Below are 27,476 nucleotides of genomic sequence, written 5' to 3' on the forward strand. Positions count from 1 at the left end.
CCCCATCTCTGCCATGCAGATAGCTGCAGGGAACAGTTAGTTACTGTCCATAAAATGCTTTGAAAATGAAAAGACTCTCACTGCTGTGTTATTATTAATATCTTCCAGGCTTTATCGCTGAAACTGCTGCTGGAGATGGAAGTTTTCTCATAGGCACAAACAGTTAAGCTTGATTTAGGAAGCCATAGTTTATGTGAGTAAAATCACCATAAATAAAATTGCTTCATTTTTACTGCTGCACTACAGCAGACAGGAGCAGTTACCAGCGTGACATTGCCATCTCCCCTCAGGCCACAGCCCCTTCACACCAGTCTAAAGCTCCCAGAATGGAGGCTGCTGCTGGTGGGACATCTCTCACCCTAACCACCCTGCACCTCAGCAAACCCCTGCAAGGGGACCTGCACATCTCTCCTGCTTCATGTAAGAACCCAGTGATGACTTTTTGGCAACAGTGGCGGTGCCAATGACAGGGAGGCCATTCCAGCCACCCAGTGGGAGATACCAGCACAGGAGGGTTTCAAAGTGGACCAGAGTGAGCAGGAGCAGAGCTGGCCCATGGCACAGCGAAAGTGAGACCCTCACTATCCTCTCAGAGGAGCCCTGCTAACCCACCTCTTGCAGAGGTGCCCTGTGGCTTGTTGGCCTGTCTGTGGTATGCCTGAAAACTGTGCCAGAGAAGCAACTGGGAAATCAGAGCATCACAGGCACCAGGAAAGATGTCTGTCTGGAAATTACCCTGCTGGTTTTAAGAAAAAAACCTTAACTTCCCGATGGTTTGTGGTGGAACAAATGCTGAATGTCATGGCTGTCACTCCTTGAGGCTTGCAGGGGGTTCAGCTGGTACTCAGGGATCAGTGATGGGGTAACTCAGGACACCCTCAACCCACCACCTCATCCTAGAGCCCTGCTCTCCCCTAGCCCTGGTGCATTGGCTGTGGCAGGAAAAACCTCTTTGCTGTGCCCCTACAGGGCAGCACTGACAGACACCAAGTGCCTTGGGACCACCATGGCTTTAGTCCCTGGAAGAACCCCAGGATTAGTACAGGAACAGGTTTGGAAAAAAGAAAAGGAAACAAAGAGCATAAAATAATCTGTGAGGCTCCAGTTCACTCTCAGGGGTGCAGAGCATGCCTCTGTCACACACAGCACCGAGAATCATACAGAGCTGAAGTATAGAGATCTTTCTATGTATATATTTATAGGTATGTATACATTTATAGTGCACTGAGTTTAGAACAGCCGAGCCTGCTTCTTCAGCTCATTCCTCTTCCACAGGGCCAGGCGGTCGAACTCGGCAATGGTCATGCCAAAGATCTGGTAGAACTCCTCCTGGGAGAGGTGGCGCTGGGGAGAGACAAGATGCTGGGCCAGGGCTGGGGACCATGGCTACCACCCAGGGCCAGTAGCCACAGCATGGGCCATATGGCTGTAGCAGGGTGGGAGGACATGTGAGGCTGTCTGATGCCACCTCCTGCCTGGGTGCGACGGGGTGCTAAAACCCCCAGCAGTGCTTACTTGGGAGAGGGAGAGCACCTGGCCCCCTCCTGCTCCAGCCAAGCACACTCATGCTGTGGGCATGGGGAAAAGCTCTATCCAGCCAGCAGAGCAGCAGGACCACTGCAACAGTGTGCCAGCACAGGTGAGCTCCTCGGGTGGCCATGGAGATGCTCCTTATACACCACAAGCCCCTCACAGCCCCATGCTGCCTGCTGGGGCCAAGGGGATAGGGTCCCTCTGAACCCCAGGGAGATTGGCCCTGCTGGAAAAAGGTTCTCCTCACCTCTAACCGAGTCCTGTCCACATCTTTGGGCAGCTGGTTCCTTCCCCTTGTCTTCACCAGAAGCAATTCATAGGGGTATATCTGCACAGGGATGAGACCATGGGATACTTACACAGCCAGTTGGGGCATATCTGAGAATGAGGTTGTGGGGGGCAGCAGGGCAAAGACTTCTTCTGATGTGTTTAGAAGGCTTTGAGTGGCACAGCTGCTTCAAGAGCTTGGATGGGACAAGGAAGAGTGGGATCGTGCTCTCAGGGTGACCCTAATCAATCTTGAATCATCTTGGGGACTCTGGAATAGCCTCCCCACTCTGTGAAACCAGCAGTGACCTAGGGATGACTGTGAGTAGGGAGCCAGCAGCACAACCACCTTTCTTTGTTTCTCTTCCAAGAGGCACTTCTGCTTGGCCAAGTGCTTAGGGCCCTGGCAGGAGGGCAAGGACTCTGGTAGGACATTGAGGGTAAAGGGCAAAGCTTCCTCCTGAAGGGTCTGGGGACACACGGACACATCGCTGGGACTCCCTCCAGGTGGTACTTGTGCCTCCGACTGGCAGCCACTCCTTGGAGCAGGAGCATCTTACCTTGTACTCTGTGGGGAGAGAGAAAAGACAAGAGAGCCATTGTCACACTGACCTCTGCACTGCCGTGATCTTCCCGTGGGGCTGTGGGGACTCTTGCCTGTGGTCTCTCTTCTCCCTCCAGCCTGGACTTCATTTACCAGAGCTGCCAGCAATGGGTTAAGCAGCCCCCTGGCATCTGTCTCTGTGCCTACAGGGTCCCCTGCCCACACTGCCCCCAGCCCCATGGCCCTTACCTCGCATCCCCCAGTTGACGGCATTCGTGCTGTCGTAGTGGAAAAGCTCTGCACTGGGAGGCTGTGGGAAGGATACAGGAAGGGAGGAGTAAGAGGGGGTCCCCTCCTACTCAGTACAACACCTCCCATGCCCCCAGAGGGTAAGGCTCTCACACCAAAGCAAGGCCTGCTCCCCTTTCCTGGTAGTGGGCAAGCTGAGGCAAAAGGAACTGAAGTGACAAGCCCAGGCAGGACCAGGTCTCCCAAGCCCCAGGGGATAAAGCCAAGTTCTTGTGCTAGGAAGCAACATCAGCATCCCCCTGAAACATGCCCTGCAGTAGGTTCAGAGCAGGCACGTCTGTCCTGCACTGCTTAGGTGGGGCACTTGGTCCCCAGTAAGGGTCATTTTAGATTGGCACAGACCAGCAGTGACAGCAGGGGAGCAGAGAAGAGGAGAGCAGGACACCCTGGTCATGAAAGGGCAGCACTGGGGACTTTGAGTTGCCTAGGCAGAAGGCTGAAGGGTGCAGAAATGCCTGTCAGCACCAGGAGGCAGGCAGGAGGCACTTACCCTGTGCAGCCCGTTCCTCCTGTAGGCTGGCAGGGAGGCTGACTTAGAAATGAGAGGATCTGCAAAGAAGCCATCAAGGTGCATAAGGGAAAATGCAAGGCTGAGCCCCGCACCCAGAAGAGCATCCACTGCTCCACCCTACCCCTGCCCTTCCACTTTATTACTCAGCTCCTCATTCACCCAGCTCTGTCTTCTTCCAGCTCCAGTGCACTTCCAGCCTGGCTATATTCCTCTCCTCAAAATCCCTTTCCCATGGCAGCCCTCCCACCTCACCCTTTGGCACAGTACAATCTCCTCTCTCAGTTTCTTTGACTTGTCCTCTCCCAGCACTGCTGCCAGCTCCATCCTGGTACAGCTCTACTCTGGCCTAGTCTTTGAAGGGCATCTTCTCTCCCCTTCTTTCCTCCATAGTCCCAGCACCTCCTCCAGCTCAGGCCCTGAACCTCACAGCTGTGGAGGGCTGCAGGCTCACACTCACCGCTGTCAGCCAGGTAGTGTGTCCGGGGAGCTGCAAGGAGAGCAGAGCTGGGTGTCAGGGAGGAACAAGTGCCCCAGGCAATGCAGAGCTGCCCAGCTGCCAGCCCCACGGCTCCTCCCTGGGGCTCCTGTGAGCCCAGGAGGCCCAGGGACTCCCTAAGCATCTCTGAACAGCCCCAGCTTCAGGGCAGTAGCTGTGCCACAAGGAAAGAGCACAGAGTGGGCAGGGGCAGCTGTCCTGCCAGGCTCCACAACATCCCCAGCTACCTCTGCAGCACGAGGGGGAGGGGGGCTGAGGGCCCCATGTGCAGTGCAGTGTGAACAATGCAAGCAAGGAAGGGAACCCTGGGGCCAGTAAGCAAGTCTGGGGTGTCAGGAGGTCCCAGATGTGCCATTAATGAGGAGGTGCACAAGCAGAGAACCTCAAGCAGGGCCAGTGTGGCAGTGCTGTGTAACTCCCAAGGGACCCTTCAGACAACCCATGAGGCACTTCACCAGACTGTGTGGACAGACTGCAAGCACCCAGCCAGGCCACAGGGAAGGGATGGAGCCCTCCAGAGAGGAGAAGAGGCTCTCAAGTCCAATTCTAGTGCCCAGCCCCTCTTCTACCGCCCCCTCCCACTCCCTTGTTCTTCCCAGGAAACTTCCCACAGGTGCTAGGGCCATGCAGGTGGGACAGAGAGATAGTCAGGGCTGTCCTTACAACCATTGAGGGAGCCCTCATAGCCCACTGTGTGTAGAGCTTCTCTGCTGCTGGCCGAGCTGCGAGGGGGTGTCCAGGGGTCTGCGTAGGAGTGGGACCGAGCCTTCATCTCCTCCCTCAGGATCAGCCTGCCGATGCCGCTCTGGATCTGGGATGGGGGGAAAGCCACTTTGCACTCCTCCTTTCCCCGCTCAACCCCTCTGACCACTGGCACCTCGCAGCAGAGCACTGCGTGCCCCAGCATGGGCTTGGCACCTCCCATCCGCTCCCTGTCCCTGGGAAAGAGGTGCTGGGGTGTGGTGCCTCCTTCAGATCCTGTGTTGGGGGTAGCCAAGGTGGGAGAGATGGCAGCAGGGATGGTGGTGGATCTTTCTTGGATGGCAGAGTGGGACTGGGCACCTTTCCCAAAACCAAAGGGGCATCTTGCTGCTGGCTCTGCCCTACCAGGCTGCTGCAGGGACATCACTCACCTTGTGCATGCCCCGGTCATACCCATCCTCCTCGCCTCCTGATGAGAATCTCCGGGCTCGGGGGGCTGCAAGGAGACAAGTGTGAGGATCAGGCAGGAATGAAGGTGGGGGCAGGCAGGGAAGAGACAGTCCCCAGCTGCACAGGGACAGCTGAATCTCAAGGGTTGCTAGGATTTTGGGGCACTTTGGCAGATATCTTGGTCCAACCCCACCTGTGGGTTTAGATCCAACTCAGAACAGGGTTCTCTCCCAGGAAACGGCTAGGTTTGGGGGCAGGACAAGGGGCTGTTACCTTTGGGTGAGCCTTGGAAGGACCAGTACTCTGACTCAGAGTGGTAGTACGGGTCTGGGGAGTAGGCAGGGCTATACTTGGATGACTGCGCGATGTCTTCGCTGGTTTTGCTTTTCGTGGCTGCAGGGAGGTTGTCTGCAAAAGGAGCAGGCAGAGCTGTAACAGGGATCCTGAGTCCAGCTGCAGGAGTTGCAAGGGCCCACCCTGGGATGAAGGCAAATCCTCTTCCCTCCCCTCTCCCCAGTGGCCACCAGCAGTTTGTGCCTGGGACAGCACAGAGCAGAGCTGGGAACAACATTCCATTTTCAAACTGCTGACATCTCCTGGAGACAAGGGTGCAGGCAGAGAGTGAGGACCCTGACAGCAGAGGGGCTGTTGCTGATGTGGCTGGGAAGGGACTCGAATGGCTCACAGACTACAGCACCACGACAAGCTCTGGCTCCGGCACAGCTGGAGCTCTTGCTCATCCCAGCCCAGTACCACCAGTGGCACCAATCTCCCCCTGCTCCTGTGCCCCAGGCTGTCCCATCACCGGGAGTGCTGTAACCACACAGGCAGAAGGGGATGGAGGAAGGATCAGCAGCAGCAGGGAAGGGGGTCTGGCTGGGTTACTGCCAGGGGAAGGCGGCAGTGGGCTGTGCAGCAGCAGGGAGAGAAGAGGGGTGAGGCTAGGAGCTCTGCTCAGGCTGGGGACTGAGCCTCAGTGGCACATATGACAAACCCGAGGGCAAGCTTCACTCATTTTGCCCAGAGGTCAGGAGACTTGCAGGGGAAGGAGCACCAAGGACAGGTTTTGTGGCAGTCATACCACCACCTCCTCAAGCGCACACAAGGGACCTTGCCAAAGGCAACTACTTACAGCAGTGGGTGCAGCCAGCAGCGGGGTGGCAGGAGTTGGGCAGGTGAAAAGGGAGAGCCCAGGGAGAGAGAGGACACACAGTTACTGCTTGAAGGGGAGCTGCTGTCCCTCTACGTGCAGGAGCAAGCAGGGACAGTGCAAGCCAGCCTCACTAAGACACCGAATGCCCCTGTGACTCCTACCTACCCATCAACATACCCTAGGACTGTTTTGCTCTGGAGGATCCATCCAGGATAGGCTGAAACTTTTCTCCAGGGCTCCACATGAACCTACAAATTACTTTCTTCATCCCTTTCCTAAGGCTGCTTTGTCTCCTGGGATCAGCAAGCAACAGCCACCCTTGTCCCCTCTGCCACTTCTCCATGGCCTCACTCCCCCTTCCTCTGCTCCCCTGGCTCTGATGCCACTGACAGGCTTCACCTCCACCCCTCACAACAAGGACATGGTCCAAAGCTGCCTTTTTCTCACACTGAACCCTGCACTCTCCTGTCTAGAGTGATGCAGGACCATCAGCCCACCAGCACCTTGCCTTGACACCTGCTCCCACCTTCAGTATCTAACAGGGGCCTACAAAAAAGCTGGGGAAGGACTTTTCAGGCTATCAGGGAGTGACAGGACTAGGGAGAATGGAGCGAAGCTGGAGATGGGTAGGTTCAGGCTGGATGTGAGAAGGAAGTTCTTCACCATAAGAGTTGTGAGACCCTGGAATAGATTGCCCAGGGAGGTGGTTGGGGCCCCGTCCCTGAAGGTGTTTAAGGCCAGGCTGGATGAGGCTCTGGCCACTAGGGTAGGGTGTCCCTGGGCATGGCAGGGGGGTTGGAACTAGATGATCTTGTGGCCTCTTCCAACGCTGACTGATTCTATGATTGATTCTACCTCCCATCATGCCCCTAAATGTGGCTCAGGCAGACCAAGCTCCACGCAGGTCCCCTGCCCCACTCCCTCCGTGGAGCAGAGCCTGGTGCACAGCAGCAGCCCCTACCGTGTCGCTTATAGATGGGAGGTTTCCGGTAGATGTTGCTCTCGCCGGCAGCTGGTGGAAGAAGACAGAAAGAAAGAAGAAAGAAGAAGGGAGGAAGGAGAGGTCAGTGTGGGTGTGCCAAGAGCAGACAGGACAGAGGTCCTGCAGGAGATGCTAGTCTCATGCCATGTTTCCGTCACACAACAGCCTCTGGGTCCACGCGTCCCACAGGAGCGCAGCACTGAGCCAGGGCCAGGCAGTCTCTGGGATGGGCAGCAGGACTGGTCCTGGGGCTGCCCTCGGGCAGCAGTGAACACAGAGGACATGCAGTGAGCACCCTAGCGTCAGCATGCACGCCAGGGCAGTGGGCACTGCCAGCCCCAGGACGGATGGCACAGCCAGGAGCCACCGGCTGCCCCTGCCAGCCGGCAGCAATGCACCATGGCTCGCGCTGCTGTGGCTTCCCAGGGGTGTCAGCACCTGGAAGAACCACCTGTGAGCTACCTGGGGTGAAACAACATCAGCCAAAGCCTCTTTCCACAGCAGAGAGAGAAAAGAGCGAGCTGGGAGGGAAAGCAAACTGCAGCCTGGCGCCGAGAGCTACAGCCCCCATGCAGGGGCCAGGCAGCGGAGCTGGCGGAGCAGGGAGGGGGCCATCCATAAACCACTGACCATCAGCGGGAGGGCAGGGCAGGGCAGGGCAGGCAGTGGGGCCAGACCCTGACAGGGAGGGGATGAGAGCAGGGGACCATAGTGGAGAGCCTCTGCGTGTCCTCATGGCACAAACTACACACTGTGGAGGGGTCCACGCTTCGGAGGAGAGCAAGGGCAGCAGGAGACACCTACAGACGAGCAGGGTGGTCTGGGGCTCCGGCCCCCCTACATGTGCTGAAGGATGGATTGGCAGCTCTGACTGCTTCCCTCCCCACTTTCCCTCTCTGCCCACTCCATCCCCATCCCCGTGGGCTCTGTGTGGCTGGGAGTGGGTGGTGGCCCTTACCTGATGGCCCCCTGCAATCCCTGCAGAAGGGGAGCAAGCATCTGGCAAGCCCAGAAGACTCTGGGGGGAGGGAGCAGCGGGCCCTATGGGGAGTATAAAATAGTCATCTGTAGCGGGTGGGTGCTGAAAGGCCTCCGGCAGACACGTCTCAGCTCATGGTCCTGGGGGAGGCCAGGGAGGGGGCAGGCTCTCTGCAGGGGAGTTGTCTTCGTGTGGGGGTGGAGGAAGGTCAGGGGAGAGGGAGAAGAGGGACGTTGCAAGGATCAAGCAGACTCCAGGTGGCTCTGGGACATCCGGGTGGTGACAGAAAGGGAGGGAGGTTCAAGCTGCAGGTCCTGTTTATGGATGGCCTCTACCAGGGGTAGATCCTGCTGCCAGCTGGCTCTAGGCAGGCGGTGGAGCTATGCATGCGACACAGGGGGGACGGCACATGCGGGCATGCCACAGACACGGTGCTTCCCTGGGGACCAGGGTGCTCCAGAGCCTACCTGGGATGTGGAAATGCTTGGGTGCTTGGTATGAGGTTGGAGTGGAGGACCTCACATCTAACTGGCTATAGTAGGGGGAGCTGCGCCCGCTCTCGGTGCCTACGCGGTGCCGAGCAGAAGCAGCCATAAGTGACCGAGAGAGAGAACAAGAGGCAGAAGAAAATGGGTGTTAAATGCAGCGATGTTAGAAGAGCTGGGGGTGACCCAGGTGGCAGGTGTGACGGTGACATGTGCCAGGCTGTGGTTCAGGATGGGGTGTGATGGAGCAGAAGGAGATGTCCTGCATCTCCGGAGGAAGGCGGGATGCAGAGGACACCCTGCGTGCGGGTGCTGGCGCTGGCGCTGGGCAGCAGCCTGCCCCGTGGCTGTGGGAGGGAAGCCGAGCGTGCTGCGGAGGAGAACGGAGACAGGCCCTTGGCAGCACAGCGCTGAGGCAGCTTGTGGAACGCAGGACCTCCAGACTTACTGACCTCAGATTTTCCCAGTTGTTACTCCCTGGCTCCGAAGGACAGGAGAGACTGCACAGACAGCCTGCTTCACCCTCCCAACATGCTCCAGCCTGTGCACACACAAGTGTGTCTAAGGAACCCCCAACCCCTTAACAGCGCTGGCTGGGCACAAGCACTCCTGTGCACATCCCTCACAGAGCTACTCAGCCAGCTGAGGGCTCCTGGGGCTCACCTCCTTTCCTCCTCCATTCTCCATGAACCCCAGCTCAGGTCTGAGCCAGGACAAAGTCCCCTCGGCCTCTTGTTGCTGCTCACAAGACAAGAGTCAGGGGAACAGCAGGATGTACACAGAAAAGCTGGTCATCGTTCCACAGCTTCTGTTGCTGTCAGCGCCCCCACACCTCCCCAGGACTCCTGTGAGCTTGCCAGAGGAGGGACTATGAAGGTCCCATGGCAGAAGCAGGGGACAGTTTGGTGATCCCTGCTGTACTTGGGGGTCTGCTCTTAGCCCATCCTGGGGCTCCAGCTGGAATCCTCACCTGAGCGGTAGAAGTGGTGGGGGGACCTGGGGATGGTGGGGGACATGCCCTGGCGGCTGTAGGTGGGGGAGTCGATGTAGCCAGGGCTGGAGGCTCGCCTCTGCCGTGTATCAAAGCTCTCATAGATGTCCTAGGATGAGGAAAGGTGTGGAGAGAGGTGGGGTTAAAGTCAGTGGGATAGGGAACCAGGCAGGTCAGTGTCCCAGCAGCCCTGCAGGGAGGTGTCCCTTGGGCAGGGGTCCCCATGCTGGTGTAAACCCAGGAAGCTGCATGCTCTGTGTGCATGTTCTTCACAGCAGGAGCGGATCCACAGGTTGCTCTGCCTTCCAGCTGCTGAAGTGCAGGAAGGTTTTGGAAGCAGGTAACAGTGTCCAGCCAGAGGCTTTCACCCCACCTTGCTGAAATCATCCCCCTCCCTTGTGCTCGTTCCCAATTGCTGATGTCCCCTTCCACAGGGCAGAAGCTGCACCCTGGGTCTACTCTGCCAAGGAGGGCTTGCACACTGCTCTCCTTGGTGCCTGAAGGACAGGACCATCCTGGATAGAGTCCTTCTGTCTTTCTCCACCTTGGGGAGTACCCAGGCAGAGGGAGGTTCAGCAAAGCCCCAGCAGACCCTGAGCAGGGACACCCTGTGACAGCAGGTGATAGACTGCTGGTGCCCACTGGGGCCATTACCTGTGAATATGGGGAGAGGGTCCCCAGGGACTGGAGGCAGCAGGAAGCAAAGAGAGGGGAGAGAGAGAGACAGCACACAGTTAAGGGGAACTAAGGCAGACTGAGGTCCCACAGCACTTTGTTTTCCCCAGGTTACAGCCTCATCACATCTGCCAGGCTGTGAGGGTAACTGGTGACATAGCCAGAGCCAGAGTGGCCAGAAGGGGAGCTGGTGTGAGAATGGCACTTCCTGAATCAGCAGTCTGCGCCCCTCCTCAGAGACCTCAGGGGAGTAGCTGCAGTGTGTAGGGTGGCTGCTGGCCCCTCAGTGCTCACCACGAGCCACGCACTATCAGGCTGGCTGCACCATCACCAGGTGCCCTGGAGGAAACCAGACTTGGGACAAGCCTTGGGGCCCAGGATATGAGAGGTGCTGCTGTTGGCCATTACAAAGTTCTCTTTCAGGAGCACCCCAGGTCCTTCATCTTTGTGTGAGCTGGTCAGGCCTTCTTCTTCCAGAAACTTGCTGAAATCATCAAGCAGCCCCAGCCTGCTTCAGGGAGTGGGGCAGGGCAGTCCCATGCCACATTCTGCTTGGGCATCATCTCATCACATGCCTCCAAACCAGTACTGACTGAGTCCCTGACCCAGCTGTGGGGACAGCATCCATCAGGGGTAGCCTTGCTGTGCTCCAGAGATGCCATGCTGGGGCTGGGTGTTCAGGAGGATTGCCTGCCAGGGACCAGGCTCTGGGCTGAGCCTGATGGCTGGCTGTCCTTCTACCCCAGAGGGATGCACATGTGCTGTGTGTCCTTCTCTCCTGCTGCAGGCTGCCCTGGGTGAGCTCCCTGCCATGTCACTTTCCTTCCGTGCAGCCCTGTCTGTCCCTGCACACTGAGTCTGCAGCACAGTGTGGGCAGGGCACTGCCATCAGCTGAGGTCACTGTTTGCTCTCTAAGTCTACATCATCATCATCATCATCATCAGCATAATCTCCCTTCCAGCCAAGGCCCTCTTCCTAGTGATAGGGAGACTCCAGTAGAGGTCCTACCCCAGCTTCTGCCTCCCTGCAGGATTCCCAGTGGAGTGAGCAAACCCACATGCAGCTTTTCCCACTGCACCTGTGCAGCCCAGCAGTGGGCATACCAAGACTCAGTACCTCCCCATAGCTATATCTCTCCAGCGTCTCATCCGACGTGTATCTGTGATAGGGTTCGTACGAAATGAGGTCAGGACGCTGCACTTCATAGATGGCTTTAATCTTGGGAAGAGCTGCCAGGTCTTTGTAATTAAGGATCTCATTATCCACTTTAGCCTAGGGAGAGGGAGAGAAAGAGACAGAGAGACGGAAAGGAAGAGGAGGAGAGAAGGAAGGGGAGGCTGGAGCACACAGTGTGGAGCCAGCACAGAGCAGACAGAGCCCACTGTCACTGCACCAGCAGAAAGAAGTAAGAGGAGAGGCCTGAGGGTCAGAGGAGCTGGGAGGGTGGGATGGTGCCACCAGCATTGGTGGCATAGCATGCCTTTAGGGCAAGAGGCATGGCTTGTCCATGCTGTCCCCAAATGTTGGACTTGCCCCCAGGGGGTGCAGAGCAGCTGCTGCTCCCCTCTCTGGGGCTGGCGCCTCTGTTCTGCCCTGCATGGATGAGGGGCAGAGCTCTACTTACGCAGATGACGCGGTTTGGGGAACCAATGCTGGAACCTGGGGGGGAGATGGAGGTTTCTGATGTTCTTCTGTGCTGTGGAGACAGAAAAGCAGAAGACAGGTGAGAACACAACACAGAGTGGCCCAAAACAGGCACAGTGCTGGGTGCAGCAAGCAAACTAATCCAGTTACTTTGCCTTTTCATTCACTTGCTGCCAGTGCTTGTGGCTGCTGCAGGCTGCCTTCCCATCCAGCTTTGTGCCCTGGCCTCTTCTGGGGCCAGATCTGGAGTCAGGCAAGTGGCCTGGCAAGACCCAGCAGGAAGCTGTCTCCAGGACCAGTCAGACACAGAGAAGGACCAACAGCTTGAAGGGGGGACTGCTGCGCCACAGGCTAGTGCCAACCAGGAGGCAGGTCCCAGGCCATGGTCGGTTGCCATCCTCTGGGCAGCAGGGACAGTTTGTGCCAGCCTTGAGAAGCTATCCTGGGCTTGGACACTGTCACAACAGTTCACCTCCAACAGTGATATAACATCACCTGGGACATGCCACCCTTGGAGATGTTCCTCACCCTGCTGCCTACCTTTAGCTTCTTCTCTGCTCTGGCTGCCTGCTTGCAGATGGGATGCCACACTTCAGAGCCTGCAATGCAGCAGAGGGAAAGTGTTTCAGCTTCACATGCAGCTCATTCCCACTGCTAGGGATCATCCAGCTCCTCCTGCCACAGGGAGGTCATGTCCTGTCTCTGCCACCTCCAGCAGGGACCAGCAGCCTGTGATGCCCTGGAAGGATGTGTCAGTGTTCTCCTGAGCAGAAGCTGCATTGAGCAAGTGGTGTTACAGGAGTGCAATCTCTGCATGCTGGAGCAAGGCAGCTCCTGGGAGGCATTGCAGAGCAGGAGGTAGGAACTGAAGGCTCTCCATGGGATGCAGAGCAGGAGCAGGGTGGTAAGCCCCAAGGATGCAGAGTGAGGCACCTTCTGGGTCTCACCAGCATTCCTGGGTGCCTTCTCCACTACAGCATGACCACAGGCATGCAGCTTTTGAGATTGCAGAGCAGTGGGTTCTGTGTGTCTGTACATAGAACTGAAATGGCTCCCAAGCACCAAGATGCAGTGGATGACGCCAGTGAACTGATAGTAAACCCAGGGGTGTTTTCAGCACAGCCCAATTAGTGTCAGCCCAGCAGCTCCTGATGGTTAACCTCAGGGTAACACTGAGCCAGGGGCATCATCCAGAGACCCTCACATGCTCTCCAAGCTGAAACCAGTAAAGCCATTGAGCTTTGCCCAGGTGTCCCTTAGGATGGCTGCTGAGCGCACCTACCCTGCTGCCCACAATAGGAACTTGCTGAGACTCCCACTCTAGCTCTCTCAGTGCACAATTTGCCTTTTGCCACCCATGGGATCATTACTGAGGTAGGGGGAGAGGCAAGCACAGGCTACTGAGAGAAAACAAACCCCTGCCTCTGCAGGAAATAGCACCTAAGGCAGCTCCAGGCAGGGGTGAGCTTCATCCGAAACCAAGCTCAAGCCACCTAGATGGTGCTGAGCACAAACTTTACCCCGGTGGTGTTGTTCACAACCTAGCCTGAAGGAGGGAAGCTGGGGATGGTGGGGAAGGGGTCCTGGACTTTCCTCCTCTGGGCCTGGGGGGAGTGGGAATCCAGAGACCCTGCACCCATCCCAGCCTCTATTTGCTGGGCACAGGACAGAGACACATCCAGGCATGGCTTGCAGCACTCCCTAGGTGTGCTGGGAGAATTGTAGAGCAAAAAACTGCCTATGAGGAGCAAAGTCTCCTCCAGCTCAAGGGCAAGGGAGGTCTAATGGAGAGAAATTAACACTGCACAGCTCAGGAAGAGCAGAGAGGCTGAGAAGCAGCAGAAAGGAGCCCTCTGCCACTGACCTCTGTAAGGACCTGGACACCTGATGCCCACAGGCATCACAGAGCCACAGCGGTCCATGCCCCAACACAGGGCAGAGGAGACCCTCCTCCCCACAGTGGGATCCCTACCTGTCAGGTACATCTCCTCTCCTTCCGTGAACATCTGGTGGCAGCGGACACATCTGGCACAGGTGGGGTGGTAGTGCTTCCCTCCTGCCTGCAAGGGTGAGCAGAGAAGCCCCTGAGCAAGGCAGGACTCGGTGACCTGAGGGTGAGTGGCTCTGGCATCATGCACTGCAGCAGTCAATGATAAGGTGAACAGGGCAAAACGACCCAGGGTGGCCTTGGAGATTGCCATGATGCAGAGGAAACCAGAGACCACTTAATCACTGCTGCTCCTAGGCTGGGCTATGAGTCAGACTGGGAACCTTCTGCTTTCCTCACACTGTCCAGCTGTCAGGGGTCAGGGCTAGACTGACCACTAACCAGATGACAGATGCTCTCTATTAACCCCTCTCCTGTCCCAGAAGAGGAAGGGAATAAGGGAGAAAGGCTCAGGGAAAAAAAATAATCTCTAGGATAGCTTTAATAAAACAGTAACAATAATAAAACCAAACCAACTCCCAAACAAGCAAAAAACCAAAAATCAACCAAAAGCCACCAAAAAAAACCCAAACCAACCCCCCAACAACAAATATGTATATGTGTATATATATACACATACAAAACAGTGAGGTCATTCAGAGTCCGGACCAGACTTAGTGGCAGACAAGAACTGGGTTCAGGAACTCAAAGACTGAGATCAGAGGCAGAAGGATGGACAGAGTCCTCATGAATGCTGGCCACAGAAGAAGAGGGCTTGGCTCTTGTGATGCCTCAGCTTTATAGTGAGTCTGATGTACGTGGAATAGAACACTCTGTTGGCCAGGTTTGGGTCACCTGCCCTGGCAGCTTCTCCCTGTAAACATGGCCTTTACACTTATGACCCTTTCACTTACTGTAGCCCCAATGTGGTACACAAGAGTTAGCAATGACCTTGGTTTCCATAGGAGCAAGTACAAGCCAGAGCCTTGGTGTTACCTACAAACATCAAGCACCATCGCTTCTAGAAGCAGACACTACCTGTGAAACCTCACCCTTAGCCTCAGAAGGTACAGAGATGAAAAGTCACTGACAGAGAATTGGTTCCACTCTGGCTCAAACCAGGACACCAACACACAGGAAAGCAGAGACAGGAGGCTCCAGACCCCACAAACCTTGCCCCCAATGACTTGTCTTTGTGCTCTGGAAATAAAAGGGAGCCTCTGCTGCGCCACCCAGCCAGCAGCCGTGCTTTGCACCAGCTCCCTCCCAATACACCTGTGAAGACAAACAGCAAATCTGGCCACAGCAGGGAAGCAGTGAAGGGAGAAGAGCAGGGAAGCAGTGAAAGGAGAAGAGCAGCGAAGCACAGGCTTCCTCTTGCTGGCAGCCCATGCCCTACAGTGACTTTGTAGGGCCATGGCCAAACTCCAGCGCTAGGCTGCTCCCTCTACCCTTTGACAGGGATAACAGGCTTTAATTGGTGGCTTATTTCCACTCAAAGTGGCATTTCAATTATGGGCTCGTTTTCTGGGCTGGGAGGCAGGAGATAGCTCAGGGCAGGAGGAATCTGTGCTGTGCTGTTGGAGCTCGACCCCCAAAGGGCGTTTTACTCCCATATTAGTCCCATATATACTCCAAGAGAAGAGGAAAGATAATTCAAGGCAACGGAGAGAAGATGAGGCTCTCACTGACAAAGAAGGGGGATATGACAGAGAGGGCTGGAAGCAGTTTGAAACAGGAAAGATCAACAGGAAAAAGTGCTCTGAGGATAATAGAGAATCTGACAGTTGATTGCCCATAAAAATCAACCTGGAGTTCTATGTCCTTGGGGTGCAGGTGGCAGGCAGTGGCTTTTGCCTTCCAGTTTATGCCAAAAAAGAGTGGAAGGTTTTAGGGCAGGCAGGGGAGATGTGGGAGAGGCAACTCCTCCTCGAGAAGCAACTCCCCAAACCATGCACAAACCTTGTTCGTTTTATATTGGTTAATATTACAGCTCGTAAAAGGCTGGCAAAGGCTGCGAGGGAAGAGACCTGCTCTTTTATCACCTGGGGGCCCTTAAAGACTCATTAATCACCCAAGCCTGGCTGTGCAGCCCAGAGCAGCTGGGAAAGCCTGGAGGTTGCTGGGATAGCATGAGAAGGCTTCTTGAGGCCTATCAGTATTTAAAGGCACTTTTCTGTTTCATGGTTTGCCAGAGAAGACAATGAAACTCAGGGGAGGGTGGCAAACACTGGCTCAGCCCTGGCCATGAGGAGGCAAGAGGCACCTGCAGCACCTGCAAGCCCCATGGTGCTTGCCTGGCATGGCCCTCTGGTACCTATATCCTATGATTCTCTTGGCTCTATGACAGCACCTGCGAGGAGGTGGCACTTCAGCTCTGCCCACAGGGACACTGGTGCCAAGATATGTTGCTTTCAGCCCACGGAGTCTCATTGCACAAGGAGGTCTCCCATGCCCAGGTGCGGGAGGTGCTAATGTGAGATGAGTGCTGCCCACAGCATCTCACAGGATTCAGCCAGCTTCTTCCTACAGCCTGGCATGGGCAGGTGCAGCTGGGTGGCCTCTCCAGACAGGAGGAGTTGATGCTGGGAGCAGAGCTGAGGATGGAAGGCACAGGGGAAGGCAGAAAAAACTAGAGCTACTGCCAAGAGAAGAGCCAGGGGAGGTAGAGGCGAGGGAGAGTAAGGAGGGCTGGCTCCTTGTAACCATCCCTTGTAACCCTGCCTCCTCCTTGCAGATAGGCTGAGCTACCCTCATACCTGCCATGCCCTGCAGAGCTGCTCTCTGCCTGTTCCCTCAGGAGTGCAGCAGCAGGAGCATCCAGCACTCATTCTGACTGCTGTGTTGGACCACGCCACAAAAGCCCTGAGACTACTGCAACAAGTGGCTCAGGGGCAGCAGTGCCCAGTGGTGCCAGCCAGGCTGATAGCATGGACTCTGAGCCTGGGGAAGGGGTCCCAGAGCTTCTCTGGCTCCTCTCACACACTGCACATCCCATACCATGTAACATCCAGTCTGCTTGCCCTGCTGGGATGGCTGAAGGTGCTGTCCTGGCACAGAGTTATCAGGGACAGGAGTGCTCAGGGAGCAGTGGCAGGGTTTCAATGTCAGGGGAGCCCTTGGCCTGGCCCAGCTCCATTCAGACATTTGCTGATCAGTTGGCCTCATAATGGGCAGCCAGCCCATGGCAGCTGATGCAGTGCTGAGCACACATTCACAGGAGCCACTCTGGGACTGTAGCCGAAGCCTGGGGTCAGCAGAAATCCTTTTCAGGCACAGGCAGCTCCCTGAAGAGGGGGAATATGTCAGAGAGCTCCTGGCTGCAGATTCAGCAGAGGTTCCCTGGCCAGGCTGGTGCCTTCAGGCCAGCCCTGCCAGCAGGACTGGAGCAGATGGATCTCTTCTTTGTAGTCTGAGTGAAACATGCTGGAGATGTCCTGAAACAGCTCTCAGTAGGCTGGATCTACACAGCCACTGCTACTCCAGGCCACAGGACCTACAGTCTAGCTTGCTGTGGAGCCATGGTATCTCTGATTTTGGGATACAGTTTCCTATTGCTGTGTCTGGGGATAGCAGAAATGTGGGTGCTAGTGTTGCCCCCAGAAGCACTTCTCCCCCACTCAGCCATGCAGAAGGGAAGGTCTCAGGAGTGACTGAGCATGCTTTCAGCATTGCTGACTCTCTACATCACCACAGCCTGCCTCCTTGGTATCACCAGGGGACCTACAAATCATAACAGGGTTCATTCTGAGATCTTTCTCTGTGCCTCCTCAGCTTTTAGATTTTCCATCTTTTCTTTTCCCCCTGCAAATATTGGAGTACAAACAGAAATCATGACAGGACACCTCACCTCCAGGAGCAGGGCCCGCAGGCAAAGCATGAACACCTTGCTGCTGGGAAGGACCAGACCTGACAGATGTCTGTCCTCCTCCAACAACAGCCCCTACTCCCCTTGTAGGCTGGGCAGTTCTACCACCACACAAAACATGCTCCATGGCCACCTGCACCCATGCCTAGCTGTGGGATCCCCATGGGATCCCTGCATCTCTCTGTGGCCATGCCAGAGCAGCTCCTGCTGGCCAGCAATGTGATCAGCAAAGTCCCCTAAAGATATTCCCTAAGGAAGGGGACTCACTGCTCCAGTTGCTGCCCTGCAACGGGATATGCCATGGGGAAGGCTGCCCATGGGCAGGGTGCTGCAGCACCTCATTTAGGCTCTGCAATGGGCAGCTGTGCTGGATGTGTTTCCAAGGCAACAGGCAGGCTGCCTGCACTAGGATGTACTCAGAAGGTGGGCACTCAGAAGGAGGGGACACTCTAGAGCCAGGCATGGTAGCAGCTGGTTAAGGCTAACGTCCTCACATCCTGGGCTTGGGACACATCCCAGCATACCCAGGCCGCCACATGCTCTGACTGCTTCAGGACCTCCAGTACCAAGCCACTCCTCCAAAGGTCTGCAGCATGGTGGTGCTTCTTCTCCCACTCCCACCCTCCAGAGAAGGTGGCCAGAATGTGTCCACACACACTGCTGCTGCAGAAAGAGTCATGACCCTGAGACACCAAGGGTAGTATGGCAAGGGTGCAAGATGACAAACTCCCACAACTGCCCAAGGCATGCACATCTGGGGAACACACAGAGTGCCCACTACAGACTGAGATGGGGTGGCTGTGGCTCTGGGACTCACCTCCAGGACTCTGCCGCTGATGTACCGGTCACAGGTCTCACATTTAATGCCAAACTGGGCATGGTAGTCGGACTCACAGTACGGGATGCCATCCCTTTGGGAGACGAAGAAGGGGTGAGTGCTGGGTGAGCTGGGCTGGGCACCCCCTCACTGCAGCCCCAGTCCTGTGAGGTGCAGCCCAGCAAGGCAGGGGTCCAGCCTGGCAGTGGCAGCACGGCCAAGCCTGCTGACGGGACGGTGGCACTCACTTGCTGATGTACTCGCCCGTGAGGATGATCCCGCAGGTTTGGCACTTGAAGCAGCTGACATGCCACTGCTTCTCCAGGGCCAGGAGGGACTGGCCTTGCTTGATCTCCTCCTTGCAGCCTGCACACTCTGAGGGGACAGAAGGGACAGAGTGGGAGCATGGGACCACTGCAGCCCCCCAGTGGGGGGCTTGGCAGCGCAGAAGGAACACCTCTACCTACTGGCCCACACCAGGACACCCTGGCCATTTAACCTGGCACACCCCTCACATCCAGAGGGAAGCCCTGCCCCAGAGAACTCCATTTTCTAGGGGATGCTGTTGTTAAAACAACCTGCTCCTGAGACTGCTTCAAGATCAGCCTCTTAGGATTCTTAGGGATCATTTCTATATGGGAATAGACCACATGTGCTTGTTCCCAGCCAAGGGGCCAAGAGAAAAGCCTCCTACCGGAGCTGGGACATCTGAGGCGTTGCTGGCACCCAGCCACCCTGGCCAAGCACCCACCGCAGCACACAGACAAGTCTCCCTGCCAGGCAGTGAGCCTGAGCCAGGGTGACTGAGTGGGCTGTGGGGGCCATGCTCCTGGGGCCACACAGTCCTGGTCCCGCTGCCCTGGCAGGCCCCCAGGGGCTCCCCTCAGGGCGGGCGCTGCAGGGAGCGTCCGGCAGCCAGCGGAGCAGAGGAAGGGCTGTGCTCTCTGGCAGCCGTGTCCGGCCCTGCTGCCATATTTACGAGACTCCCTTCCTTCCCTGCTTCCCTTGGCTCCTGCCAAGCCTGCGAGCAGGAAGCACATGGGCTTCAGACCCCTGACCTTGACTCTCCCTTGTCCTCTTCTCGCCCCTGGCCAGCAGGTTTGACCAGATGGGGTTTCTCCTCAACACCTTGCCAGCTGCAGCACAGCACAGGCAGCCAGAGCTGGCAGGCTTTTCACCCAGCCCATCTCTGGGCAGCTCTGCACCAAGTCCCTGCCCACTGGACTAGGCTAAGGGGGGTGAATTTCTGACCCCAGCAAAAGCAGGCTGGCCAGCTCAGCCCAGCTAGGGTCTGATCCCTTTTTCACACAGGTCACGGCATTTAAATTGGTCTCAGGGATGGGACTGCTCAGGGTCCTTCTTCTGGGGATGTCCTCCCTGCAGAGTGTGTCAGTGTGGGCTCCAGCAGGCACACCTCCCTTGCCAACCCTTCTGGGTGGCACTGCCAGGGCCACCGGGGCTGCAAGGGACACGTGCAGGCAGCAGGCTACATGTGGCTGCCAGCTGCCTATGAATAAAGCATGGTGCCCTCAGGTAACCCTGCTCTGCAGGAGAGCTGGCAGGGAGTGGGACGGGAAGGGAGAGGAAGGCAGGTGAGAGGCAGAGCGTGCATCTGCCCTTCCCCTGCCCGGCCATGGGAGACAGCAGGGTGCTGCAGGCTGGCCACAGGCAGCTCAGGGTGCTAATGGAGGAAGGTGGGGGAATCTGCACATCAACCCAAACAGCCACCACCAGCACCACCACAGTAACGGGGCGACAGTGACCATGGGTACACAATGATCCTGGGTCCAGCCCTACCTGTAGGATTCTTCTCCAGACACTGATGGTCCAGAGCTTGCTGAGCTGCAGCAGCAAGGACCTCCACCCAGACCCCTTCCAGTGCTTGTAGTGGCAGCAAATAACATCAGCATTGGGAAAGCCAGGAGAACAATCCCAGAGCTGGCACTTGGACACAGATCTTGGTGCAGCTGGACACAGATCAACATCTGGGCATTGCCTCAGAGCAAACCCAGCTCAAAAAGCTCCTTGCTGTGGCAGCACCCACCCAGGTCACACACAGGCCAAGGGAGTTTCTGAAACCCTCACTGACCTACAATCCCTGCTGGAGCTGTGTGGACTACCCTGTTCCTCCTCAGAAACCTCTGTGAACGCCCATGGCTCTGTGCAGTGCTGCACACTGAGCCCAAAGCCCATCCTGTGCCACCCTCCAGGGGCACGTGGTCCTTCTCCCAGGAGCCATCACGTAACACAAGAGCAGTCAACTTACGGCTGGGCCCATGGATCTTGATGGGTTTGGTGCTGATGAGGGAGTGGGAGCAGTTTTGGCAGACACAATCCTTCCCACTGAATGTGACCTTGTCTCCAATAGGAAAGGGCTTCCTGTGGTCAAGGAGAGGTGGGGAGGTGTGAGCTGCTTGTTCCACTCCACACAGTACTTAAGGCTGCCCATGAGCTCCCTCCTCAGGGACAAGTGGACCTGTGCTGCCAGGGAACAGAGGAGCTCCACGCCAAGGATACAAGGCCAGGCAGTGAGTGTCCACACGTGCCAGGGCAGGGAGACCAAGGCAGGCATTAACTTCAAATGGAAGGGTTGGAGCCATTTCATTGCCTCCTAAGGGTTTCCACTAAGAAAATGCAGAGGAGGTGGCTGCTGTGATGCTAGGCAGGGAAGGAGGGTCTGCGGGGTGGTGAGCAGTCCTCTCCCTAGTGCACAGCCAGGGGCTGCACAGGGCTTCTGCAGGGGGCTTGCACAACTCAGCAATGGCTTCGGCTCACCTGCAGGTGCTGCAGACGAAGCACTTGGGGTGGTAGGTTCTCCCCAGGGCAGAGATGACCTCTCCAGTGATGAAGTCCCCACAGCTGTCACAGCGTGTCCCGTAGAGCTGCTGGTAGTCGTGGGTGCAGATGTACTCCTGGTTCTTAAAGAAGAAGCCTGACTGGGCCAGGTCGCAGCCGCACACTGCAGGGGAAGAGCAAACACCTGTCGAGGGGCAGTGGGCAAGTGCAGCCCAGGGCTTAGCCAGCACCTAGAGTCCACCTCTGCTGCCTCTGCAGCTGTGGTCCCAGGGCATGCCTAAAGACACAACTTTCTGCAGGTATCTCAGAGGGCCTCCTACCCCCTTAGACACGCTGGGGTCTCCCCCCAGCACCACAAGATGTCAGTGTTGGGCCGTGGCAGGGTGCAGGCTGGGGCTGCCCAGGCGGCCAGGGCCGGGTGCTCCCAGAGGAACCCCTAGCACCGGGAATGGAAGCCCTGCAGCTGCCACCTACCACGCACGAACAGCCTGAGAGGGCAATGCCATCCCTTCCTGAGCCACGGCACCTGGAGAGGGCTCAGCCCTTTCATTTGACATTCTCTGTCAGGAAGCCGAGAACAGGACTGACAAAGTTTAGTTGGGCATGCCCTAAGGAGGCAGGGGAGTTGTTTTCCCCAGGTCCTGAGGCACAGCCTCCTGCATGATGAGCCATCTCCACTCCCTGACCCGGACATGAAGCCTGGGACACACTGGGGTTGCTGCTCTCGCTGGTTGTCTTTCTGTAGGTGTCCAGCCCAACATCACTTCCTTCCCTGCTGTGGGAACCGTGGGCGGTGCACAGCCCATCAGAGTAATCCAGGGAGACGTGACAAGCCCTGGTCCTTGGTGTCATCCCCCTCCTACATCTTCTCCATCCACTAAGAAACCTCAAGGGCATCAGACTCTGGAAAACACCTCAGGAGTGGCACAGGGACTGGGACTTGGGGCTTTTGTATGATGCTCATCACCTCTCCTGCAAGGTGATGGGGTGGAGAAGGAAACTACAGAGCAACTGAGGACTTGCTGGTCTCTGCTTTACCCTTCACTCCCAAACAGCCATCTGTCCTGTCCTTATACACCTCACCTGCACCTGTGGGCCAGCCCACAGAGCAGTCACCCTCCTCAGGGCACAGATGGACCTGCCAAGGATGCAGCTCCTCTTCCATGGATCATCACCAGCTTTGCCATCATCCCCTGGCAAAGCTACTCCCTGGAGCTGTGGGTGGACAGCTGAGGATACAGGGCCAGCACCCACTACTCTCCAAAACAGCCTGCCAGAGCTCACTTGCCAGTGACAAGGCACAAGCCACCAGCTCTGGGACAGCACCAGGAAGCAGAAGCAAAAAAAAAAAAAAAAAATGAGGCAGGTCTGAGACCTATTTGCTGTGGGACACATGGCACAAACCCAGCGGCCACACCAGCTGTGCCAGGCTCCCAGGGACATGTCAGAGACAAGCCATGGGGCTGGCATCGGAGCTGGCAGCAGCCAGTCAGAGGTGGCAGGGGGTAAGAGCTATGAGGGGAGGTGAAACAGGAGGATTTCCTCTCATTATTTATTCCCTTTCACTTGGAAATCAGGCAATCAGCCCTGCCAAGCTCTCCCTGTTGGCTCCTGGATGCTTTGAAGCTAAGGGTTATCTGAACCTTTTGTCTGGATGCACAGTTCCTGCACATCTGAGCTGGGAGGAGGCAGGGGGCTCAGCACCCCATACATGCAGGTCAGCCCTGAGAGCAACCTGTGGCCTAAATGCCCTTGAGAAATCGAAGGCTGCCCACACCATGTGGGACAGGGCAGCAGTATGTGTGGCATTACCTGCACCATGCCAGCACTGTGTCGTCCCCTTCCTGCCTGCACCGTGCCACCTCCCCACCTACGGGAAGCTGCCACCGCTGGGTTTGCGACTACATGATCCAGGCAGGCCTGTCCCCAGCCTTCTGCTTTCCAGACTGCACCCATGGCTCTGGGCCAACCTGGTCACCAGCTCTTCAGGTGCCACTGTCCTACCTTGGCAGGTGAAGCAGCGGATGTGGAAGTGATTGCTCTGGACACGCACCACCTCGCCCTTGCAGGTGTCCCCGCAGCGGTAGCACTGGATGACAGAGGAGCTGCTCCCAGGGGTGTAGGGGTTTTGCTGGTAGGGAACTGCTGGCAGAAAGGAGGGAGAGGAAAGAGAGAGAGGGGAAGGGTCTGTTAGCACTTAGGATGCATCTGGGTGTTGTGGTGCTGACCTCAGGCAGGCAGCTGCACAAGAACCCTCCAGTGACTGCGACACAGCGGCAGGCATCAGGCCATTGCTCAGGGCAAAGGACAGCTGAGCACCCAGTGACTGAGCCGGGTGCACACCTCTGTCTAGATCTGGAATTTTTCCCCACAAAACAGCCCCTCAGGCTCACAAGGCTGCAGATCTAAGTGCTGTAGAGAGCAAGTGTCTGGGCACTGGGCACTGTCCCTGCACGAACAGCCAGATCACCTGCACCATTGCCCCAGAGCCTTGCAGTGCCCCCTGGATGCTCTTCTATCCCCTCTGCAGACGCAGAAGGACAATGTAGGGATCAACTACTCACTGACTCCACTCAGCCCTCAGACAGCCCTGGCTGGCTGCTGAGCTGCTCAGAAACGTGCCAGCAGGCGCTGGTTTGGCAGCAGCATGGGAAGGAACTGTTGTTCTTTGCAGCTTGCACTTGTTTGGTTAGGAACTGGATGAAGAAGTCATTTTTCAAGGAGCTTTCAAACATAACAGCAATTGAGTGCTTGGCCCTGGTGGGACTCTCACCTCCTCAGCAAAGAGCAGCATCCCAGACTCACCACTCCTTTTGGAGCAGCACTGTGGCACATGAAGGCTCTGCACCAAGCTGGGGGCAGCAGGGGAGAGCAACATGCTCCTGAGCTAGGTGCAAGAACCAACCTCCTGCTGCAGGGGGTTCTGAGACTCACTTCTACTCTTCATCTCCCTCCAGCAGCTTTGCAGACCACCAGGAAGGGCGGATGCTGTGCAGCCTCGCCCCAGGCTCTAAGGGAGGAACCACACAGAGCAGGGAGCCCTCAGCACAGATTGTCCCTCTCCCCACCATCAAAAAAAAAAAACCTTAAAGAGCAGCTCCTTCTCTCCCTGCCCCACTTTTAAGTGCATCCCCAGGAGCTCTGGGATGGCTGACCCCATGCCACCCACTGCAGGCAGAGGCCAAGCAGCAAAGGACTTGTTTAAGATTTCAGGGAGCGCATTGCAACTGGGGTAGTGTGAGCTGTGAAGGGCAGGACTTCAATGGACCTGAGACTTTCTGACCTAGTGCTGAACTGCATTCCCAGGAACAAGAGAAGCAGACGATTGAAACATGGAATGTGAACTCCCTCCAGAGCAGGGAAAAAGAGACACAGGACAGAGGAGATCACTCGTCAGAGAGGCTCCTCGGTCACTGTGGGGCAGCTCATGTGACAGGGAACAGAAATAGTCCATTATTGGTTTCAAAGGCAAAGAAAAAGAAGTCAAAATGACACTGAGACCATCTCACAGTAAAATCCCATCCCACAAGCCAAGCATGCAGAGCCACACTCTACAAACGTGCAGCACTGCTCACTCCTGGGAAAATGGGCTGACCCTACCTGACCACTGCTCCATCCTTCAGGGCTATGGAGCTATGGGGCACTGGCAGCCTTGCCAACTCCAAGGTGATGGCTGCAAACAGCCCAAGTGCTTTCCTATGAGTGTTCCCAAGCAAAGCTCAGGCTGCAGTATTGGTGTAAATTTCCAAGAGAAGCTGAAACACCTGTAAAGGGAGCAAGGTACTTCCCACCTGTGCTCTTCCAGGCGTGGCTTGCAGGGAGGCACAAGCCCTGGGAAGTGGGGGCCAGGACCTCATGGCACAGCTGCTACTGACGGGCACTCATGAACTCTGCAGATTAGGGAAACCCAGACCTGATCTCAGCAAGACCTCCCAAGGCTGGAATAAGTGGGGGGGGGATCTCTTCTGTAGGGGTCTCCAGCACAGCAAGAGTTACAGCACTGAAACCTCCTCCCACGCACCCAGCAATTGCACCCTTGCTGAGAATGAAGCAGAAGCCAAGCCCTGGGACACAGCCATGACAATCCACAAAGCTCAGAAAGAAAAGCAGGAGGGAGGTGGGGTGAAAGGCTGGGAATTAATCAGCACTTAAGCATTAATAATAATTAAAAAAAAAAAGAAGGAAAAAGAATGAAAATCAATGTCAAAAAATGCAGACATCACTTATTCTGGGTTTCTGGTCTCTAGGGAAAACTTCCTGGTGTCCATAGCAACACATTGCCAAGCCCCTGCAATGGCACATCTGATGGGAGGGAAAGCAGAGGAAAAGGAGCTGAGGAGGGCAGAGCTGCTTATAGCTGCATTACATCCTGGCAGAGATGAAACCGATGTGGTCACTGCTATTTGTACCCATGGAGATGGGTCAGGACCCAGCTTAGAGCACCGTCACTCTCCCACCTGCCAGCTTTGTTCCATGCTAAGCCAAAAGCTCCCTGATTTGTGATTAACCTCCAGCCCATGCTGGAATTTTGCTCTGGGAACATTAGTGCATTGTTTTGCTGGGGCTCTGCTTGTTTTCGAGCAGGCAGCTGCCCGCCTCGTGGCCTCGCACAGGAAGTATTACACATCACAACGCCCCTGAGCAGAGGGACAGCTGAGCAGGGCAAAGCTCATTACACCAAAATAATCCAGTAATAATGTAAGTAGCATTAGTGGCCTTGCAGGCCAAGATACAGCAGCCCGGGTCAGAGGGTGGGAGCTGCCCAAGGAATGCCTTAATCTCACTCCAGTTTGCTCTTGCTTTTTGTTTGCGGAGTGCAAAATTAATCTGGCTTCATTCAGCCATTAATGCAGTTGTGCTCCACAACGCAGTGCAAAGGGCTGCTCAGAGCCAGGCTCCTGCTGGGCTACCCACCTGTCCTGGCTGGCACTTGATATGTGGAGCCCAAGGAGCTACAGTGGGCACAGCCTGGCAGCGAGCTGCAACACAGGGCTGCGTGGGCACGCAGCAGATTTCCCACTGATCCAGATTAAGGTGGCACCTCCGGTCAGGAATCGGTGCCCTGTGCAGTCTTAGGGACAGACAACAGCAGCCATATGCAAGCAAGAGAGCTTGCAACCTTGATGAAGGTAGAAACAACACCCAAGACTGTGCAGAGGAGCCTTGTCCCCCAGGAGAGCAGAGAGACCCTGTCCAAGAGATCTTCCAAGCAACGCTGCAGTATGCAATCCGCAGGTTCCTGCTGTGTATCCCTGGGCAATCCCCCTCCTTCATTCCCAGAGCACCCACCTTCCGCTTCAGAAGGGTCAACAACCTTGTTTGCCTTCCCATCCTCTTCCTGCACAGTATCCTAGCTCTCTGCCAAGGAGCAGCAGGAGAGAGGAATGCTGAACACTCACGCTGCCTCTAAAACACTTTGAGCCCTTCAGGAGCAGGGGGCTGATCTCCGTCTACCTTGGAGGGATGGCAGCTCAAAACCATTGCAAACAACAGAGTACATCCCCCCTGGTGGCTCAGGGTGAGAGGCTGAAACAAAGCAAGCTTGACCAGTTGCTTCGTCTTCCTACTCAGGCAGCCTTAGGGACCACCAGCAGCAAACCAGGACCAAGTTTGCAGGAGCACAAGCTGCAAGAAACAGGACAGCCAGGGGTGTTTGTAAAAGTTCCATCCATCATCACTTACTGGGATCACCCTGGGTCCTGCTTATTTCCCACCTATCTCCCTCTGCCAACTCATTAACCTTCCAGGAAGGTCAATTAAGTAGAAACTGCTGCAAGTGGGGTTCATATCATTAGCAACAGGTAATTGGAAGCTCCCACCCAGCTCACAGAGCCTGCCTCAATGCACTGTTTGCTGTCAGCATGTTTATGAGACAGCATCTCCACAGGGGGAAGGGGAGGACTGATTTAATTAATTACCAGTAATTAATATTTGTACAATACTCAAGAGAGCCACAGGTGAAGGGGACTGTGGAGAAGCAAAGCATTTGCCCTCTAATTAATAACTGTGGGAAGCTTAAGTGGGTGGGTGCCAGAGGCTGGGAGGGGTGCTGCTGAGGCTGTGCAGTGAGGTGTGAGCATGCAGGTGCTGGCTGTGTTTGGGGCAGGTGTCCCCGCTGGCTCCTGTGCATGACAGCACTGGGTCCAGCTCCAGGGTGTGCAGGGAGTGTGCTTGGGTGAGACCCGAACTGAGGCGGATGCCGGGAGGTGAGGAGGAGGAGGATCTGCATCAGGGCAGACAAGGCTCTCAGGCACCCAACCATCCCCATGGGGCTGAGCAGCAGCAGCCGCTGCTTCGCGGTGAGCACTTCCCCACAGCCTTCCTCTGCACGCTGCCCGTGCCAACC

The 27,476-nt window shown here is 56.3% G+C and overlaps 1 protein-coding gene across 3 annotated transcripts in view; it reads right to left on the reverse strand.

Moving 5' to 3' along the window:
- Positions 1-1,179: 1,179 nt before the first annotated feature.
- The window catches only part of ABLIM3 (actin binding LIM protein family member 3), a 53,488-nt gene continuing 27,191 nt past the window's right edge, over positions 1,180-27,476 (reverse strand). The window contains exons 2-23 of one of the 3 annotated variants that reach the window (XM_064161815.1): positions 23,135-23,275; positions 21,110-21,293; positions 20,601-20,713; positions 18,583-18,709; positions 18,335-18,428; positions 13,695-13,782; positions 12,263-12,321; positions 11,703-11,774; positions 11,195-11,350; positions 10,057-10,086; positions 9,382-9,511; positions 8,394-8,492; positions 6,927-6,977; positions 5,086-5,220; positions 4,794-4,858; positions 4,324-4,471; positions 3,622-3,651; positions 3,144-3,202; positions 2,594-2,654; positions 2,361-2,368; positions 1,781-1,861; positions 1,180-1,344 (exon numbers count right to left, since the gene is read on the reverse strand). In XM_064161815.1, coding sequence (XP_064017885.1) covers positions 1,231-1,344; positions 1,781-1,861; positions 2,361-2,368; positions 2,594-2,654; positions 3,144-3,202; positions 3,622-3,651; positions 4,324-4,471; positions 4,794-4,858; positions 5,086-5,220; positions 6,927-6,977; positions 8,394-8,492; positions 9,382-9,511; positions 10,057-10,086; positions 11,195-11,350; positions 11,703-11,774; positions 12,263-12,321; positions 13,695-13,782; positions 18,335-18,428; positions 18,583-18,709; positions 20,601-20,713; positions 21,110-21,293; positions 23,135-23,275 — 2,045 coding nt within the window. In that variant the 3' untranslated portion in view covers positions 1,180-1,230. Of the gene's footprint in view, positions 1,345-1,780; positions 1,862-2,360; positions 2,369-2,593; positions 2,655-3,143; positions 3,203-3,621; positions 3,652-4,323; positions 4,472-4,793; positions 4,859-5,085; positions 5,221-6,926; positions 6,978-7,905; positions 7,989-8,393; positions 8,493-9,381; positions 9,512-10,056; positions 10,087-11,194; positions 11,351-11,702; positions 11,775-12,262; positions 12,322-13,694; positions 13,783-18,334; positions 18,429-18,582; positions 18,710-20,600; positions 20,714-21,109; positions 21,294-23,134; positions 23,276-27,476 lie in introns of those variants that run through there. The other 2 variants (XM_064161813.1, XM_064161814.1) reach the window with 2 other exon arrangements.

This window comes from Pogoniulus pusillus, chromosome 22 (genome assembly GCF_015220805.1).
Source record: "Pogoniulus pusillus isolate bPogPus1 chromosome 22, bPogPus1.pri, whole genome shotgun sequence".
NCBI lineage: Eukaryota > Metazoa > Chordata > Aves > Piciformes > Lybiidae > Pogoniulus > Pogoniulus pusillus.